Source organism: Triticum dicoccoides, chromosome 1B (assembly GCF_002162155.2).
Source record: "Triticum dicoccoides isolate Atlit2015 ecotype Zavitan chromosome 1B, WEW_v2.0, whole genome shotgun sequence".
Taxonomy (NCBI): domain Eukaryota; kingdom Viridiplantae; phylum Streptophyta; class Magnoliopsida; order Poales; family Poaceae; genus Triticum; species Triticum dicoccoides.
In genome coordinates, this window is record NC_041381.1 from 461,909,180 (window position 1) to 461,928,012 (window position 18,833).

The following is an 18,833-nucleotide window of genomic DNA, read 5'->3' on the forward strand; positions in this document are numbered from 1 at the left end:
GAGTCGAAGTGATAACTTCTCTTGGAGTGATTGTCGGAGTCGGAGACGGATACCCATTCACCAACATGAGCTTGATGTCTTCATTTTGTGTAGCTCTGATGATTTGTCCTTCCTTTCTGAATCCTTGCTTCTCCAGGATGTTCTTCGTTCATAACGATCATCTCTACTCTTTCTCTCTCTTAGTGGTGATTCTTTTCTTCTACTTCTTCTTTTTGGAGAATCTTCTCTTCTTTTGTAGGGAGCCGTACACTCATTGGAATAGTGTCCGGGTCTTCCACAATTGTAGCAATTACACTCACGACTAGAAGATCTTTTGTCATTGTAGGACCTTGACTTGGAACTTCTTTCCTTGCTTCTACTCTTGTAGAACTTGTTGAAGTTCTTCACCATTAGGCTAAATTCTTCATTGAAGGTTTGTTTCTCACTTGATGATGTGGGAGCTTCATATGAGGCTTTGTAAGCAACACTTGACTTGTTGTGGAGCTCTTCCTTATCCTTGAGTGACATCTCATGAGCAACAATTCTTCGAATGACTTCCATTGGCTTGAGATCTTTTTAATTGGGCATCATTTGGATCAATGTGTACACGGTATCATATTATCCAAGGCTCATAGGATCTTCTTGATGATGAATTTATCGGTCATCTCTTCACTTCCTAAGCCGACAATCTCATTTGTGATGAGAGCAAGCTTAGAGTACATTTCAGCGACGCCTTCACCATCCTTCATTTTGAACTTGTCAAGTTGACTTTGAAGCACATCCAATTTGGATTCCTTGACGGAGTCGGTACCTTCGTGCATGTCAATCAAAGTATCCCAAGTTTCCTTTGCATTCTCAAGACGACTGATTTTGTTGAATTCTTCGGGGCACAATCCGTTGAAGAGAATATCACAAGCTTGAGCATTGTATTACAACATCTTTAACTCTTCCGCGGTAGCTTCATGGTTCGGCTCTCTCCCATCAAAGAATTCACCTTGCAAGCCAATACACACAATAGCCCAAACGACGGGGTTATGTCCAAGAATATGCATTTTCATCTTATGCTTCCAACTAGCAAAATTTGTACCATCAAAGTAAGGACCTCTAAGGTGGTAATTTCCCTCGCTAGATGCCATACTCTCTTAGGTTGTGAAACCAAGGCTATGACCACCAAAAGCTATGGAAATCAAAGCAAATGGAGACCAAAGCTCCGATACCACTTGTAGGATCGAAAGTATGTCTAGAGGGGGGTGATTAAACTACTTGACCAAATAAAAATCTAGCCTTTTTCCAATTTTATTTCTTGGCAGATTTTAGCAACTTAGCACAAGGCAAGCAATTAACCTACACGTGCAATTCTAAGAGTATAGTAGCAGAATGTAAAACAATTGCATATGAAGGTAAAGGAAGGAGTTTGAGGAAGCAAACACAATGTTGACACGGAGATTTTTTATCCGTGGTTCCGATAGGTGGTGCTATCGTACATCCACGTTGATGGAGACTTCAACCCACGAAGGGTAACAGTTGCGCGAGTCCACGGAGGGCTCCACCCACGAACGGTCCACGAAGAAGCAACCATGTCTATCCCACCATGGTTGTCGCCCACGAAGGACTTGCCTCACTCGAGTAGATCTTCACGAAGTAGGCGATCTCCTTGCCCTTACAAACTCCTTGGTTCAAATCCACAATCTTGATGGAGGCTCCCAAGTGACACCTAACCAATCTAGGAGACACCACTCTCCAAAAGGTAATAGATGGTGTGTTGATGATGAACCCCTTGCTCTTGTGCTTCAAATGATAGTCTCCCCAACACTCAACTCTCTCTCACAGGATTTGGATTTGGTGGAAAGAAGATTTGAGTGGAAAGCAACTTGGGGAAGGCTAGAGATCAAGATTTATGTGGTAGGAATAGAATATACTTGTACTACCTTGTCATCCACAAGTTGGTATTGTTGTTAACGATCTTTTGGTATGAACTTGCATTTGCTTCCAACCATCATGCCGAGGGTTGACGCGGATACAAAGCTGAATCATTTGTTTCGAAATGAATTTTCAGGCACCTGATTTTTATTTGATGGGTAGCATAAGCCCCTGCAGTTCGAATTCCCAGTTCTCCATTTTTTTGAAATAAGTGCATGCACTTATTATCATGATGAAAAAACAATATCCCTGTTGCATCCCAGTTATCAGTCTGTACTTGCAGAATTCTCTCGTTTATTGAGCACGTATATTGTTTTTTCAGGTCAATCAAGTTTCAACTGGGTTGTAGACTGCCCAAGCTTGCTTTTGTTTTTAACAGGCCCAGCCCATGACAACAATGGGGCACAAAGATCCAGCAGGTATCTACTAGCCTCTAGCCCGCGAGTGTTGGTTATATTTTGTCTTACAACATCCGCAGGCAGTTTTTTTTACTGAATCAAACACACATCCCAGTTCTATTTTCCTCTTGAAATGCATGTCCTACATCCGTTTTCTAATCTCTACCTATAGTTTTACTAGTTCATATACACGTATCATTATATTGAAAATACATAAAATTCCCTTTTCATATTTACATCCTTATTTTTGTTGTTGTTTTCCCTCCCAGCGCTGATTTTTTTACCACTGGTTTCCCCTTAAACCAACTCAATTGTCCCATGTCTTATTTTCTTACAAAAAACAAAAGGTTTTTTTGGCAATCAGTAAGTTCTTAAAAAAATGTTTATCATTCGGGATTACAACAGTTCGGACTCCACCGAAATATGCAAAATAAGGTTGAACTTTTTGATCGTGGTCCTCGGCAGAAAATGGGCTGTAATAAATTACTTAGGCATTAGTAAATGGGTTGCAAATTATTAAAAAATAGCAAATGGGCTCTATGTTGTGTGCCACATATTTGGAGGATGACTTGTGGGCCTACTAAGTTCATGTGTACATCAGGTTTCTCAAAAAAGAAACTTAGTCAATAATCGACTCTACCAGCGTCACACCGTTAGATGTCAATCTAACGGCAATTGTGCTTCTTCAGTCTGTGATCTTCCTGCCCCAGCCGCCCAAACCAGCGCCGTCGGAACCGCCTGCTCCCGCCTCCCGTGACCGGTTGTGCTACCGGGCAGGCCTCACGGCCCCATCATACTCGCATCCCTGGCCTGTCTATCCCTCTACTCACCCACACCTCCTGTTATTTTCCGGCAACGACAGCCGAATCAGTCAACCCTCGTACTCTCCACTGCGTGGGCAGCCACTGCCGTGTCTTCCCCGGCTTCGTGTCGTTCTCTTCGTAGGCCACGCATCATCCACCGCCCTGGTGCTCTCGGTGCAGCGTGGTCAACGTGGTCAACGAACGACATCCATCGGAAGTGGACTATACGTGGAGAGGCTGACAGCTGGGTCCACGGCCGCACATAAAGAAATGCCTCCTTATTACACACAAAATAATGATTCCTCCCCTTGACATCTGGGACCCGCCAGAAGGGCCTCTGTATTTCGCGAAAAAAAATTCCCTCCACTGACAGATCGGACCCACCAACTATATCTTCGCACGCAAGGAAGTGCCTTCTTATTTTGCACAAAAAATGAATACCCCCCTGCCAGCTGGGACCCACCGTAGTGGGAGGCTGACTTGTGGGCCTACTAAGTTGACGGGGACGGAGGGCTTTGTCAACTTAGTCAATATATGAATGATTCTAGCTCCAGTGGTCGTACGATGTCCATCCAACGGCCGTAGTGCTTCTTCAACCTCTGGTCTTCTTGCTCCAGCCGCCCAAAGCAGCGCCGGTGCCGCCTGCTCCTGCCTCCCGTGGACGGCTGTGCTGCCGCAGAGGCCTCACCGCCCCCTACTACCCACCGCTGGCCAGGCCATCCCTCCACTCACCCACACCCCATGTTATTCTGCGGCGACGACAGCCTCACATCGCAGCCGAACCAATGAGCCCCCGTACTCCTATCCGCGTGGGCATCCACTCCCGCGTCTTCCCCGGCTCCGCGTCGTCCCCTTCCTAGGCCTCGCCATCGTCCACCGCCGTGGTGCTCTCGGCACGGCGAGGTCAATATGGTCAACGACCGACTTCCATCGGAAGAGTACTGTACGTGGAGAGGCTGACAGTTGGGTCCACGGCAGCCGCAAGGAATTGCCTCCTTATTACGTGCAAAATAATTATTCCTCCACCTAATAGCGGGGACCCACCGGACGGGCCACCTTATTTCGCGAAAAAAACGTTTTCCCCTTGACTGCTGGGACCCACCAGCTACATCTTCGCACGCAAGGAAGTGCGTCCGGGCAAAAAAAATGATTTTCCCCCCTGACTGCTGGGACCCACCATCTACATCTTCGCACGCAAGGAAGTGTCTGACAGTCGGGACCCACATGGTCGAAGCGTACGTAGCGTTATCATTCTGGTCGTGAACGTGTACGTACATACTGGTCGATGTAGAATCGCACACGTGTCGTAGTAGAGGCGCGCAGGTAGCATGTACATGTACGTACAGCGGCCAGTGTGCAATAAAGTAAATACGGCCACGTACGTACATACGAGCGGGTCTCGAACGCCTACTCGCGCATACGTACGGCCAGGACTAGTGTACACGGCTGGGTCCGAACGGAGAAACTGCGTAGTCGTCGTGTTCATGGGGAGCCAACCGGCTGGGTCGGAACGGAATGCGTCGTCGTGTTCATCGGGAGGGCTTGGACGGAACAACCGATGGAAACGAGGTCTGGCGTACCACAGAACGGAGGAAACGGCCTTGTGTTCGATCGGCCACGGTCGAAACGGGATCCTGTTCATCGGGAGGGGTCTGGCGTACCGCAAAACGGAGGAAACGGACTTGTGTTGGACCTCCTACGGTCGAAATGGGGTCGTGTTGATCGGGAGGGGTGTGGCGTACCGCAAAACGGAGGAAACAGACTTGTGTTGGAGCACTATGGTTGAAACGGGGGTCATGTTCATCGGGAGGGTGTGGCGTACCGCAAAACGGGACTCCACGGGAAACTGTTCATCTCCACCGTCGACCTCCTCCAGCCTCCACGGGCTACTGTTCATCCACCGTCGACCTCCTCCAGCCTCCATCTGTGACTGTTCATCCATGGGCTCCTGTTCATCCAGCCTCCACCGCGTGCTACTCCACCGGCTACTGTTCAACGAGCCCTCTCCATGGGCTCTTGTTCAACCACGCCTCCACGGGTTACTGTTCGTCCACCCCTCCACCGTTTTACTGTTCATCCAGCCCTCCACGGGGTCATCCTGTTCATCCAGCCCTCCACGGGGCCCTGTTCATCCAGCCCCAACAGGCTCGATCGATCGGGGTCCTGTTCATCCAGAGGCAACACCACGGGGTCCTGTTCATCCACCCCCACCGGGAACTGTTCATCCAAACCCCCCTGCAACGCTTATTGTTCATCCAGAGGCAACATCGATCGGCTTCAGTTAGCAGCAGTAGCGAAGGAATCGCTCGATCGGGTTCAGTTAACAGCCATCGATCGATCGCTTGGGTTCAGTAACGCGTAGCCTGCAGTGCAATCGCTCGGGTTCAGTACGTAGGTGAACGCCTCACTCGGGTTCAGTTAGAGCCCAATGCCTCGCACCCACGCGCGTGCGTGTACGAGAGAAACACGCAAACCTCCGTGCATCGCTCGGCCCCGACCACCCAACGTAACCGGGAACACCCCGATATTTTCCTCGCCCTCGCTTCTACCATGGTTTTTTCCATCATGGATGGCCCAAAGAATGTCATGCAACTGCGTCTCCGGCCCGCCCAGGACAAAAAGCCCATTTTTTGTCATGATTTTTGTCATAGAAATAGGAGCCTACCACATCTATGCTGATACCGGGTTTTGTCATAATTATAGTCATAGAAGTGTCATAAGTATGACAGAAAAAAAATTCGTTCGGCCCAAAATGTCATGGATGTGCCTTTTTTAGTGATTCCTATGGGTAAAAGGGCATTGAGCGGTTAAATTTTTTTACCCATTCAATAGGAGAGTGCATGGAGTAGGCTTATCGGCAATTTAAACGCATAAAATCTTCTTCCTCTCCTTTATATAGGTCGGCCAGAGCTGTCGCTAATGCGGCTTGGCCATTCAGCCTCTTTCGCCTATAGCGGGATGCGTCATCCTCCCTGTTGTAGTTCCATAAAGGAGCTATTCGGGATTGAAGTGGTTGGATGCATCTCTTTATTGTGATAGTCATGACTTCTACGATGGAGAGTCCGGAAGGGGTCAATAGCTTGATCTTGTTTACCAAGTTCATCACTTTCGCACTATATTCTTGGGCAGAGGATTTGGGACGCCAATTGTACAACTTCTTCAAGGGGGCCCTGGAAAATTCTGGCAGTCCGCGCCGAACAGGGTCCAGGAGGGGTACATCATCAATATAGAACCATTCCAAAGACCATTCGACATATCCTTTCTTCGGAGTCCCGACGGGGTAACTGGATCCGCCTATACGCCATACTTCGGCACCGCCCACTTTGAAAATAGACTCGCCGCCCTGATGGCGGGGGACGAGGCAGAAGAACTTTTTCCATAGTTCGAAGTGAGCCTCGCAGCCCAAGAACAGTTCACAGAGAGCGACAAAACCGGAAATATGTAAGATAGAACCTGGTGTAAGGTTGTGCAGCTGGATCCCGTAGTGTTCCAGTAGGCCCCTAAGGAAGGGGTGGATTGGGAATCCCACGCCCCTCAAAAGAAACAGGTGAAACACACCCTCTCTCCTTGACTGGGATTGGAGAAATTCTCTGCCAATGCATCAGTACCTATGGTGGCTAGCCCCGCCCGTACGGAGACTAGATCTGGGGGAGGGAGATATCCTTGCGTCTGGAGTCGACTGAGCTGGAGGTGAGATATGGAACAACTCTGCTAGTCCCCCTCTTGAGGGCCATGAGGACGCGAGGAAGAACCAGGGGCGCTTGTCATGACTTTTTGTGGCTTGCTCTATTGCTTTTGGGTGCGATGCGAGATGACGGCTTATGAATCTCGCCCCGCTTTATAGGCGCGGTTTGTGCCTGCCAGGAATATTAAAATACAAGGGTCGTTCGCATTCACCCAAGCGCGTGGAAATCGAGGCGATGACAGGGAGGAATCATAAAGACTGGGCGCGAAAGCCAATGCGAGACTATCTTCAATCGGGAGTACAATGGAAGAACCCGTCTTGCAAAGCCGAAGACTCGTGTCCACATACTACATCGACATTGAAGGCAAGTTCGGGGGCTACTGAGTGAGTCCTGGATTCGGGGGTCCTTAGATGCCCGACCTAGGAGTTTGGGTCGGGCTGCATGGGCCGCACAGGATCACGTCGAAGATCATCTACCGTCTCCGGATGGTAATTCTCAACGTGTGGACGGCAAGAATAGAGTCCGGAGGTTTCTTTCCCTGATAAACCGACTTTGTACCATCTATAGACCCCCTCCGGTGTGTATATAAACCGGAGGGCTTAGACCGTAGAGGCCAACTTTTTCATCATAACCGGAATCCTCATAGGCTAGCCATCTAGGGTTAGCCAACACGATCTTGAGGTAGATCATCTCTTGTAATCTTCTTATTCGATAATCATAATCAAGCAGGAGTAGGGTTTTACCTCCTGTTACCATGGGTAAACATCGTGTCCCCTGGCCTCCTGTTACTATTGATCCTTAGACGCATAGCTTGGGCCCCCCTACCCGAGATCTGCCGGTTTTGACACCGACACCAGTCCTTTGGTGTGATAATATTGGTGCGACATATCTTTCGTCCAATCCAGTGTTCCATGCTCGTACCAAGCACATCGAAGTTGACTATCATTTTGTGAGGGAACGTGTTGCACAAAAGCTTCTTCATATCAACTTTATCTCCTCCAAAGATCAACTTGCTGACATCTTCACGAAGCCACTTCCACAGCCTCAATTCGAAGTTTGTAGACGCAATCTTAACTTGCTTTGCACTTCAGGCAACAATTAACATCGAGGGAGGGTGTTAGACAACGTTTTATATGTAGCTTCTGTATATATCATGTATCTTGTATTTGTACACTTGGTGTACCCTTGTATATATGAGATAGCCACACCCCTATTGGGATGTTGTGCACTTTCCCAAACCCTAAGTCTAATAGGCTGTACCTAGACGGCAGCTGAACCAGGGGTGGAAGGGAGGCATAAGCAAATCAGGGTTGAAGCTCGGGTGAAGTGGCAAAGGTCCGACAACCGAGTGGGTGGTACAACGGGAGTGTCGGTCTCAAACTACGCGGATACATAGTAAGAGGGAGGGTCGGAGTGAAAAAATCGGGGGTCCGAGTGAGATATTTTGGTCTGTCAGCGGCGTCGAAAGCATACGTGGGAAAGGCTCAGACGCTCGCAAACTTCCAGCTTTACTTCTGGTTTGTTTGATTTTTGAACTTCCAAACCGCACCACAGAACGTTTGATACACAACGTCGGATAATCAAAAGTGAAGACAAAAATGATTGGATGTTTACGGGCGCTTTGATGCTCGGGGGACCTCATTTTTATCGCCTCACATGCCAGGTGTCCTGCATGCCGTGCGTACCACTAGAAACGCCGGAGGCTCCAGCGTCCCATACCGTCAGACACTTGGTCCAAGACAAGTAGACAGGCACTGCCAATCCCATTATAATTTAATTTAACAAATCCAAAACCACGCAAGCAAGCGAGCGAATCGCTCAAGAAGAGATGCTGTCCCCGTGCACCCGCAGGATCTCATCTCCACTCCTTGCCTCCTACTCCCACTCCCGCTTCCACTCCCACCAGCGCGAGTACCGGGGCAGTCCACGCGCCCCACGTCTCCCTTCCCTCAGGTTCGTTCCTCCGATCGACCTCCACCCCGACCCCGAGCGCTCTCCCGGCTCCAGCGTCGATCCGCGATTCCGGTTTGGACCCCTCACCGTGCTGAGGTCATCGCAGGTGCTTCCGCGGTACTCATCCGCCTGCGGCCGCGGCGGGGGTGGTGGCGACGATGGCCGCGCCCGTCGGGGAGATGGTCTGGGTGCCCATACTGGAGGAGGGGGTGTTCCGATTCGACGCGTCGGGGGATGCGCGCTCCGCGGCCGGGCCCAGCCTGTCGTTCGTCGAGCCGCGGCGGCGGGAGGAGCCGCGCGAGGGCGGGGATCGTCCCGCGGTCGTGCCGACGTGTGAGGTGGTGGGGAACGTCCAGAAGGTTGTGATTAAGGTATGCGTGCTTCGCACAGACGTGCTACTGTGGTGAGTCTCTGACCGGTGGATGAGAAGCATGTGAGTGATACTGATGCGCGGGTGCGGTATTGATTTTGGCAATGTCGATGCTTAGGGGCACCGTAAATTTGTTGCGACATAAGATGCTTTTATGTGTTTGATCTGCGGGTGTGGTACTGATTTTGTTAAGGTCATGCTTAGGGATACTGTAAAATTGTTGCGGGACGATAGAACGTTCCGCTACCAACACTTGAAAAAGCTGCTTTCAAGGCATTGTCTCTTCGGTGAATCACTTGGGGCCCTGATACATTTACACTTTCTTCGAAGGATGCTGTGTCCAGGCCCAACCCCTGGTTGTCATCACTTCCTTTGCCTTGCCTAAGTGATTTCTTAGGGACCTTAGACAAACAGCCAAAATTTAGTGAAATGTCGGGATTTCAGAATGAAAACCAAAGCAGTTGAAGTAGTCCATAGTTCTGGAATTTCAGAATTTAGCGAAATATCAGAATTTCAGAATTTAGCAAAATATTTGAATTTCCTGGTTGTCACGCTTAGGTTTAGTGCGCGACGATTCTGTGGATGACATCTAGGCCAGGGTTGTTTGGTGGGTTGGTTGTAATGTCTGTCTGCTGGCTGTTTGTCATGGTCTTGTCTCGCATGTTTGATTGTTTGGCCTAGTCTTTGGCTTGAACAGTTGTAGTTCTATTCTTTCTATCAATGTATCGAGGTGCGAGCTTTGTGTTTTCTCAAATAAACAAATAATGAACGTTTAGTTTGGATAGAAGGTGGTAAGTGAACTGTTTTAGAGTTTAGGGGTTTCGGCTGAAAAGTTATTAGGGTTTATGCTTTATCTACAAACTCAGCCCATAGTTAAGGAGGGTAATGTGCATTATGTCTTAAGATAATCATGATGTGTTTACCGCTTTACGCGCTCTAATACCATCTCCTTGCAACTGTAATATTGCTCAAATTTTGAATGTATGTAGTTTATATACTAACTTGAATATCCTTTCAACAAGCAGCTTCCCTCTGGGACGTCTTTCTATGGTACAGGAGAAGCTAGTGGTCCACTTGAACGAACTGGGAAACGAGTATGGGTCTTTGATGAACGTGTAATTATGTCCCATTCCTGTTTCTTCAACAAATGAAATAATTTCCTCTCGTGGTTTCTCTTGGTATCTTCCCATTAGGTTTTCACTTGGAACACAGATGCATGGGGTTTTGGGCCAGGGACCACTTCATTATATCAATCACACCCTTGGGTGTTGGCTGTCCTCCCTGACGGGAAGGCATTCGGCGTCCTAGCTGACACCACACGACGATGTGAGGTATGTTCCCTGCATTTCTCTGTAGCTTATGTTATGTACTGATCTGTTTCTCTTAACTTAATTATCGTGTGCTATATCAGATTGACTTGAGACAAGAATGTACTATCAAGTTTTCTGCCCCATCTGCTTACCCTATCATTACTTTTGGACCTTATAATTCTCCAGCTGAAGTTACGATGTCATTGTCCCATGCAATAGGTATTTCTCATCTCATAATCAATCTCTTCCCCTACTAAATGTTTATCAGATGTACCTTTCATGTCCAGTGTTTTGAACTTTAATCATCATACTGTATAGAAACTCTGAAGTTGTATATCTCTGCTCTAGTATGAAAGTAGGTGTGTCTTCTATGAATTTATAATTCCATTTTGACAAGAAAAAGTGTACAAGTTATGGTACTGGTTAGCAAAATATTCAGTTCTAAGTCTAACTGATTTCGCATTATTAGTTGGCACTTGGCACTGTTAAATATATTTGAAGTGAGGTATTCTTTAGAGCAATTGAGCCACTGGAAAATCAAAGTTTTGTAGTAGCTCTTTGGTGGGATCATGCTCTGTATTGTGTCTGCAGTTTGCTCCCAAGAGCCATGCACTATCTAGCACAATTGTCTTGCTTCATTTTGCTAATTAGTAATTACATTTATATCTAACTGGTCATAGCATAACCTAGAATTGGAACTTAGATGTGGATATGTTTTGAATGTCATAAGTGATCAAAGTTTTGAAAGCTTGACTTTGCCGTTGTCCAAAATAATGACATTTAGGGAACCAAGTATTTAACTTGACCTCCACATAAAAGTACAAATACAAAAATATCCATTGCAGGGACTGTGGCCATGCCCCCAAAATGGTCTCTTGGCTATCATCAATGTCGTTGGAGCTATGATTCTTCTGAGAAAGTACGCAAGGTATTTTTCTTGACAGAGTGATTATTTATTTTCTACATGCATTTTTTTTCTGAAGGAAATACTAGGGCAACAATTCCTGCCCTTCAGTAAGATGAATAAAAGTGTAATAGTTATTACTGTTTAAGTAATGTCCAGTTCACTATCTTGCATGTTGTGCATATGTGAACTAAGAAGCGGCAGGTGGCGCCTGCTGCAAGAGAGTTCAGTGTAGACTCCATATGTGTTGAGGGCGGCTATTCTCTCATTGTTAATGCATAATCTACAAAAATAGGATTTGCCCACATATTATCTATAATGTTTCCATCTCTTGTAAACCCATTGATGATTGATCTAATCTATGATGGTGGCATCATTGTTTCGCCCAGAAGGGGAAAACACAAGAAGTATGTAATCAAGGTTATCCAAAATGCCTAGTACCTCTTTGATTCGCAGGATTTGTAAAACACAGGAATAGGAAAAACACGGGAATGGAGTGGCATATCATCTTCAATACTACAGGATTAGTATGGGCGTTTAATTGTACGCAGGAGAAACATAGGATTCTTCATGAGGTTGGAGTGGATGGAAATTTTCTCATTAAAACTAGTACAGATGAATACCAAGGAAAAAATCATATGGATTGTAATCCTACGAGTCAAACAACCCAGATAGGGAAAATTCCTGTGGACTAGAATCCTCCAGAATTCCTTTAGAAATCCTTTGAATCATGCCAGATGATGTAAACGTTCGGAGGGCCAGCGGGTTTGCTGCGCCAGTGTGATTTATGGAATCGGGGTGTTCCATTTCAAAAAAAGAAAAGAAAAGAAAAGAGGCCCTTAGTGGAAAGACCTCAGATGTCGCATGGTGGGTGGGAGGGGGTAAGTGTTATGAAAACGATTGCAACTTAGGCACTGTTTAATTGTGGAATATAACCAACCAGATTTTTGTTTCAGATCCTAAAAAACTAGGCTGAACTAAGTGCCCCAACAAGCCAGGTCTATAAAGATATGCAATCATATGAAGCTAAGAAATTGAAGCACTACCTACACAAGACAGTTTCACAAGTAAGAATATGAAGATATGCAATGCAAGTAAGTAGAGGAGACAAGGGAGAGATGGACGATGTTTGTTACCGAAGTTCAGAGATCCACCGATATCGTACCTCCATTGAGGAGGTTTTCAGGTCACAAAGACCAAGGACACAGAGTCTTAGCCGGCTCTGAATTGAGCTCTTCCCTCGGGATCCAAGCACGTAACAAGGACTGCTCACTACGGCTAGCTTGTTCCTCCACTCAGGAGATGTTGAGCTCCACAACCACTCTCGGGCCTCTTCATAACCTTCTTCGAGAAGATCATCGAGCTCGCAACCACCAAGCCATCTAGGAGGCAGTGGCCTCCAAGAGTAACAAGCTCTTGTACTCGTGGAGGCTATTAGGTGTGACTATTGGACACGCATGAACCTCTCCTGACACCGTATGGGACAGTGTTGGCATTTCTGAAATGCACTCTGCAAAAAACAAAGGGCAAACTTGGAGCTACTGAGTTTGAATCTCGATTTTACTGAGATAAACAACACATCCCACAGAGAAGAGCCTCGGGATCACCGAGAAGAATTCCCCAGAGCAAACTTTGGTCGCCCGATTTAAACCACCTCATAACGGAGGTTTAAACCAACTCACTATTGAGGTTAAAACTGCCCTAACAAAAAGGGGCACAACATAACCAAAACTCGGCACCTCAGAGAAAATTCCAAAACCACCGAGTTTGCGGTTTAAACCACCACAACACTCCTGTTTAAACCGACCTCACCGAGCGGTGCAAGATATAACCAAATCTCGGTCCATTTGCTTGCCTTATATTTTTACGTTATTTATTTCTGTCAAGAGATTCAGTTGCGGAGCATAGTTCTCGGATAGTTGGTCCAACTGTCACTACCATAAATAAATGGTCTCATGTTTCTTGAGCGCACTCTCTCTCTGAATGCACTTTCAGGCATAATTTTTTTTGTGCTATTTCCACAGGTTGTCAGAACTTTTAGAGAGAAAGGCATTCCTTGCGATGTGATTTGGATGGATATTGACTATATGGATGGTTTTAGATGCTTCACATTTGATGGTGTAAGTACTTCCTGTTCTATCATAATTGCTGCATGAAAATAGTATGACAAACTGCATTAGCTCCCCTGCATGTTAAATATGCATATTGCTTGAAAATGCCAAATAGGGCATGTAATTTGCGATCTTGTTTGGGTTGATATTAACTATATGGATGGTTTTAGATGCTTCACAAATGGTAGTGTAAGTACTTCATGTTCTATCATAATTGGTACATGAAAGCAGCAGCGGATCTAGGGGGGGTGGGGGTGCCATGGTACCCCCTCCGAAATTGCAAAACAGTTTTTACTTTTTATTATGTACTTAACACATATATCTAACAACTTAATGCTAATTTAAGATAGTTTGTTTAGATTATGATAAAATTTAGACCTAATTACACTATTTATATTGTAAATTTTGACAATTTTTTATTGTGGCACCCCCAATGATAAGGTTCTATGTCCGCCACTGCATGAAAGTAGTATCGGTGAAAACCTGCATTAGCTTCATCTGCATGTTAAAAATGCATATTGCTTCAAAATGGCAAATAGGGCATGTACTTTGTTCTGCCTAGTGCTGTATGAATTGCCATGGAGCAATCTTTTCACAATGCGAACCAGACAATGTTATTCTGAGTGCATTTTGACACGTTTGTTCTCTGGCCATTGATTATCTTTGCGTGATATGGCCATTTATTTTGTTTGCTCCTGTTTGAGTAATTTGGCATCTTATCATATGTTACAGAACCGTTTCCCTGATCCGAAATCTATGGCTGATGATCTCCATTCCATCGGTTGCAAATCAATCTGGATGCTTGATCCAGGAATCAAGAAAGAGAAGGGTTACTTTGTATATGAGAGTGGTTCAGAAACTGATGTTTGGATTAAAAAGGCAGATGGCAGTCCATTCATTGGTACATTTCATGACTTAAATCAGCTCCTTTGGTTATCTTGATGAACTTATCAGTAAAAGATCCCTCATGAACTTTAAATCCAGGGGAGGTATGGCCTGGTGATTGTGTTTTTCCTGATTTTACCTGTGAAAGAACACGCACCTGGTGGGCTAGCTTGGTCAGGGATTTTGTCTCCAATGGCGTTGATGGAATATGGAATGATATGAATGAGCCTGCTGTCTTCAAAGTATATGTTCTATCATAATTCATTCTTTTTGCCATATGTTTAGTCATAGCTCCTTATTTATATCCTCTATTATTTCATTTTGTCCCATGTAACCAAAAGTGATGGTGTCAACTTGCAGACAACTACAAAAACAATGCCGGAAAGCAATATACATAGAGGCGATGCAGATATTGGTGGTGTCCAGAATCATTCTTACTATCATAATGTACCATTTTATCCCTTTATCAGTAAAAGTAATGGAAAATGGAATGCAGGCAAATAGTTTGGCTACTTTACATGTTTTATGCTTTGATCTTTATAAATTTTCAGGTCTATGGAATGCTAATGGCAAGGTCTACATATGAAGGAATGGCGATGTCTAGTACAGACAAACGACCATTTGTTCTTACACGAGCTGGTTTTATAGGAAGCCAGCGTTATGCTGCAACATGGACTGGTGATAATCTGTCAAACTGGGAGCATATGCATATGAGTCTGCCAATGGTTCTTCAATTGGTAAGTGAAATATTTATCCTAGTCCCAATAGTTCCATCTAAAAAATGTACGTAAACCTAGTCCTCTTCTGTTTTTGACAGTATCCGAGTTCACCTTAAAAACATGCTCAGTTATTCTAATAAACAAATTAACAATCAAGCAGTCTATGAATTAATCGTGTTGTGAATATAATCTTCTGACCTAAAAGCAACATACAAGTTTTGTTTTTATTACCGAAAAAGGCTTTCGCCCCGCTTTATAAATAAAGCAAACCGCCAGAGAGCACATATACAAGGACTAGTCCACACGCACACACCCAAGTCTCACAAATAAGTACAAAGGTTCTGCTGAGGGCACAACTCAACAAACCCAGGCAAAATAAAAAAGAAAAGCGCCAGAGAGCGGAGAGCGGAATAAGCGTCTAGTCTGGTTCCGGCGGGGGCGGTGGGGGCGGCGGTGACAGACGGACGGCCATCGAGCGGAGGTCGGCGATGAAGGCGGAGATGGCGTCGCGGTCCTGAGGGTGGCTAAGCGGCCGCCAAAGCTGCAAGAAACCAGAGAGTTTGAAGATAGCATCAGTAGCTCGTCGAAGAGGAGTGCGCTGGATCACAAGCTTATTGCGGATCGTCCAGAGGGTCCAAGCAATGGCCCCAATCTCAAGCCACCTAATGTGGCGAGACGTCAAGGGGGAGTTTTGGAGTTCGGCAAATAAGTCCGGAAAGTTGGTGTGGCACCAATTTCCACCGTAGAGCAGGAGAAGAATATGTGATTCGAGTCTTCGGGGACACCGTAGAGCGGACAGATGCCAGTGCCCGGGCCATTTCGCTTGCGAACCTCTACCCCAGACGGGACCCGACCGCGAATCCATTGCCACATGAAGATCCGGATCTTCAGAGGCAGGCGGATGGACCACACCGTTGAGAGGGGGAGAGGGGCGAAGGAGGGGGTGATGGCCAGGTAGAGAGACTTGGTGGAGAACTGGCTAGAGGGCTCCAGGCGCCAACGCACCTGGTCAGGACCACCGTCCACCATTGGTTCGTGGAGGGCAACACAGTCCAGCAACTCACGCCAAGCGGCGGATTCCGGGGGCCCAAATGGCCTCCGGAAGGCGAGGTGCCCTAAGTCAATAAAGGCCCTCTCGACAGAGATCACAGGATCGACGGAGATGGAGAAGAGGCCGGGAAAGTGCGCCGCGAAGGGGGCGTCTTCGGCCCAACGATCAAACCAGACCAAAGTCGATGCTCCGGAGCCGACCGAGATGGAAGTCCCAATGCGGAGAACCGGGAGAAGCTGGACGACCGACTGCCTGAACTGGGAGCCGCCAGATCTCTGGCAGAAGGTGAGGGGCTGTCCGCGCATGTATTTGTTTCGGATGATGTCGAGCCAGAGGCCACCGTGACCTTGCGAGATGCGCCAAAGCCAACGGGAGAGGAGGGCGATATTCATCCGCTTAGAGCATATAATGCCAAGGCCGCCTTGCTCCCTGGGCTTGCAAATGTCCGGCCAACTGACCATATGATACTTCTGCTTATCGTTGTCGCCAGCCCAGTAGAAACGAGACTGGACTTTGGCAATCTCATGGTGCAGAGTCTCGTGGAGGCTGTAGAAGCTCATAAGAAACAAGAGGAGGCTGGAGAGGGAAGAGTTGATGAGAATTGTCCGGGCTGCCTTAGATAACCACCTCCCTTGCCATGGTTCAATGCGCGTTTGGAGCTTGGCCACGGTCGGGCGCAAGTCCGCGATGGTGAGCCGGGAGTCACTAATGGGCGTACCCAAGTAGGTCGTGGGAAAGGAGCCCAGGCGGCAGTTAAGCCGGTTGGCAATGGCCAGACACTCCGCGGGAGAGTAGCCCATCACCATAACATCACTCTTGTCGAAGTTTATCTTAAGGCCAGCCATTTGTTGGAAGCAGAGGAGGAACTTGAGGTTGGAGATGTCCGCCTCCGAGCCTTCGACCATGATGATGGTGTCGTCGGCATACTGGAGGAGGGAGATCCCGGAACCTCCGGCAAGGTGGGGGGGGGGGGATCCCACGAATATGGCCAGCAGCCTTCGCCTTATCCAGGATGGAGGCAAGAGCGTCCACGACCATATTGAACAGAAACGGGGAGAAGGGGTCGCCTTGTCGAACCCCACATAGGGTGGGGAAGAAAGGACCGATCTCGCCGTTGATGTTAACGGCCGTGCGACCGCAGGAGACCATCTGCATGACTTTGGTGATCCAACGGTCGTCGAAGCCCTTCCGGAGCAAAACTTCCCGAAGGAAGGACCAACTAACAGTATCATAGGCCTTATGGAAATCAATCTTCAGGAAAACCGCCTTGAGGTGTTTGGCGCGGACCTCATGGAAGACTTCATGAAGAACAAGGACCCCATCCAGGATATACCGACCTTGGATGAAGGCGGACTGGTTGGGGTGAGTAACGCGGTCAGCAAGAAGGGTCACCCTATTGGCGTACCCTTTTGCGAGAATCCGGAAAATCACGTTAATGACCGTGACGGGCGAAATTGGCGGATGTCGGAAGCGCCAGGAACCTTGGGAATGAGAGAGATGATCCCAAAGTTGAGGCGTCCGAGGTCGATGGAACCAACGTAGAACTCTTTGAAGATGGCCATGACCTCCGGTTTAATCACGTTCCAGAAGGTCTAGAAGAACTTAACCGGGAGGCCGTTAGGACCCGGTGCCGAGGTAGGGTTCATGCCCCTAATGGCAGCCTAGACCTCGCTCTCGGAGAAGGGTGCCGTAAGGGCCGCGTTCTCCGTATCCGAGACCAGCTGGGGGCCGGTCCAGCAGTCAGGGGCCAGGGAGAGGCCGCTCCTAGGAGCGGCGGAGAACAAAGATCTATAGAACCCGTCAACGTGGGTCCAAATGTCGCGGGGGTCTTGAAGGAGGGTCGCACCATCCCACAAGACGGGGATGGTGTTGCGTCTACGGCAGCCATTCGCAATAGCCTGAAAGTAGGCCGTGTTCGCGTCGCCCTTCAATACTCTCCCTCTGTGACTTAGAAGATTAGCTCTCTGTCATATACAACGGAGGTCCCAATCCGGGGAAACTAGGACCCTGTCTAGGACGGACCGGGTCGGGGAGTCCTGCCGATTGGTCCAGGTGAACCTGGCACCAATCCTATCAATCTCGTGGAGACCAAGATCAGCAATGAAGTCATTGAACATTTGCATCCGCGCAAAGTTGACATTAGCATTGCTCTTGTCCTCCACAACGCGGAGGAGGTTGAAATCACCTCCAACCACCACCGGAAGGGAGGCCTCAGAAATCTTCCGGTGGAGCTCCTCGAGGAAGGCGGCAGACCGGCTATGGTCTATCGGCCCGTAGACGATGATAACCTCCCACTTGAAGTTAAGGGTCCGCTCGAACAGCTCCATGCTCACAAAGAATTCACCCCGATCCATGCTACCCACCTCAAAGGTGGCATCCTTAACGCCTAAAAGGATGCCCCCCGAGTGGCCGGCGCTCCCACTAGAAGGGAGCCAATGCCACACAAAGAGGCGGGAGCTCAGACGGTCAAGCTCGGGAAGCGAGAATTCGGAGTGCATGGTTTCTTGGATGGCGACAATGTCAATGTGTTCATCACGCATGTATTCCACTAGTTGGCGGCGTCGGCCATCATGGCCGAAACCGCGGATGTTCCAGAAGAGGGCTCGCATTAAGGCGCCATTGGGGGCTGCTTGACCCCAGGACATGAGAGGCGCTTTGGGCACGGAGGGCAGCGGTGCGGGAGCGGGTGCGGCCGTGGATTTCGGCCCCAACAAGCGGGAGAAGGCCACCGGTCCGCCTCGACG

General features: G+C 47.9%; 1 protein-coding gene across 1 annotated transcript in view; it reads left to right on the forward strand.

Annotated features, from left to right (window-relative positions):
* The first annotated feature begins 8,588 nt into the window (after positions 1 to 8,588).
* The window catches only part of LOC119341397 (alpha-glucosidase 2-like), a 24,853-nt gene continuing 14,608 nt past the window's right edge, over positions 8,589 to 18,833 (forward strand). The window contains exons 1-11 of the mRNA XM_037613274.1: positions 8,589 to 8,739; positions 8,846 to 9,110; positions 10,135 to 10,203; positions 10,303 to 10,440; positions 10,521 to 10,638; positions 11,265 to 11,347; positions 13,348 to 13,443; positions 14,167 to 14,335; positions 14,419 to 14,561; positions 14,680 to 14,766; positions 14,871 to 15,056. Coding sequence (XP_037469171.1) covers positions 8,615 to 8,739; positions 8,846 to 9,110; positions 10,135 to 10,203; positions 10,303 to 10,440; positions 10,521 to 10,638; positions 11,265 to 11,347; positions 13,348 to 13,443; positions 14,167 to 14,335; positions 14,419 to 14,561; positions 14,680 to 14,766; positions 14,871 to 15,056 — 1,479 coding nt within the window. The 5' untranslated portion in view covers positions 8,589 to 8,614. The remainder of the gene's footprint in view (positions 8,740 to 8,845; positions 9,111 to 10,134; positions 10,204 to 10,302; positions 10,441 to 10,520; positions 10,639 to 11,264; positions 11,348 to 13,347; positions 13,444 to 14,166; positions 14,336 to 14,418; positions 14,562 to 14,679; positions 14,767 to 14,870; positions 15,057 to 18,833) is intronic.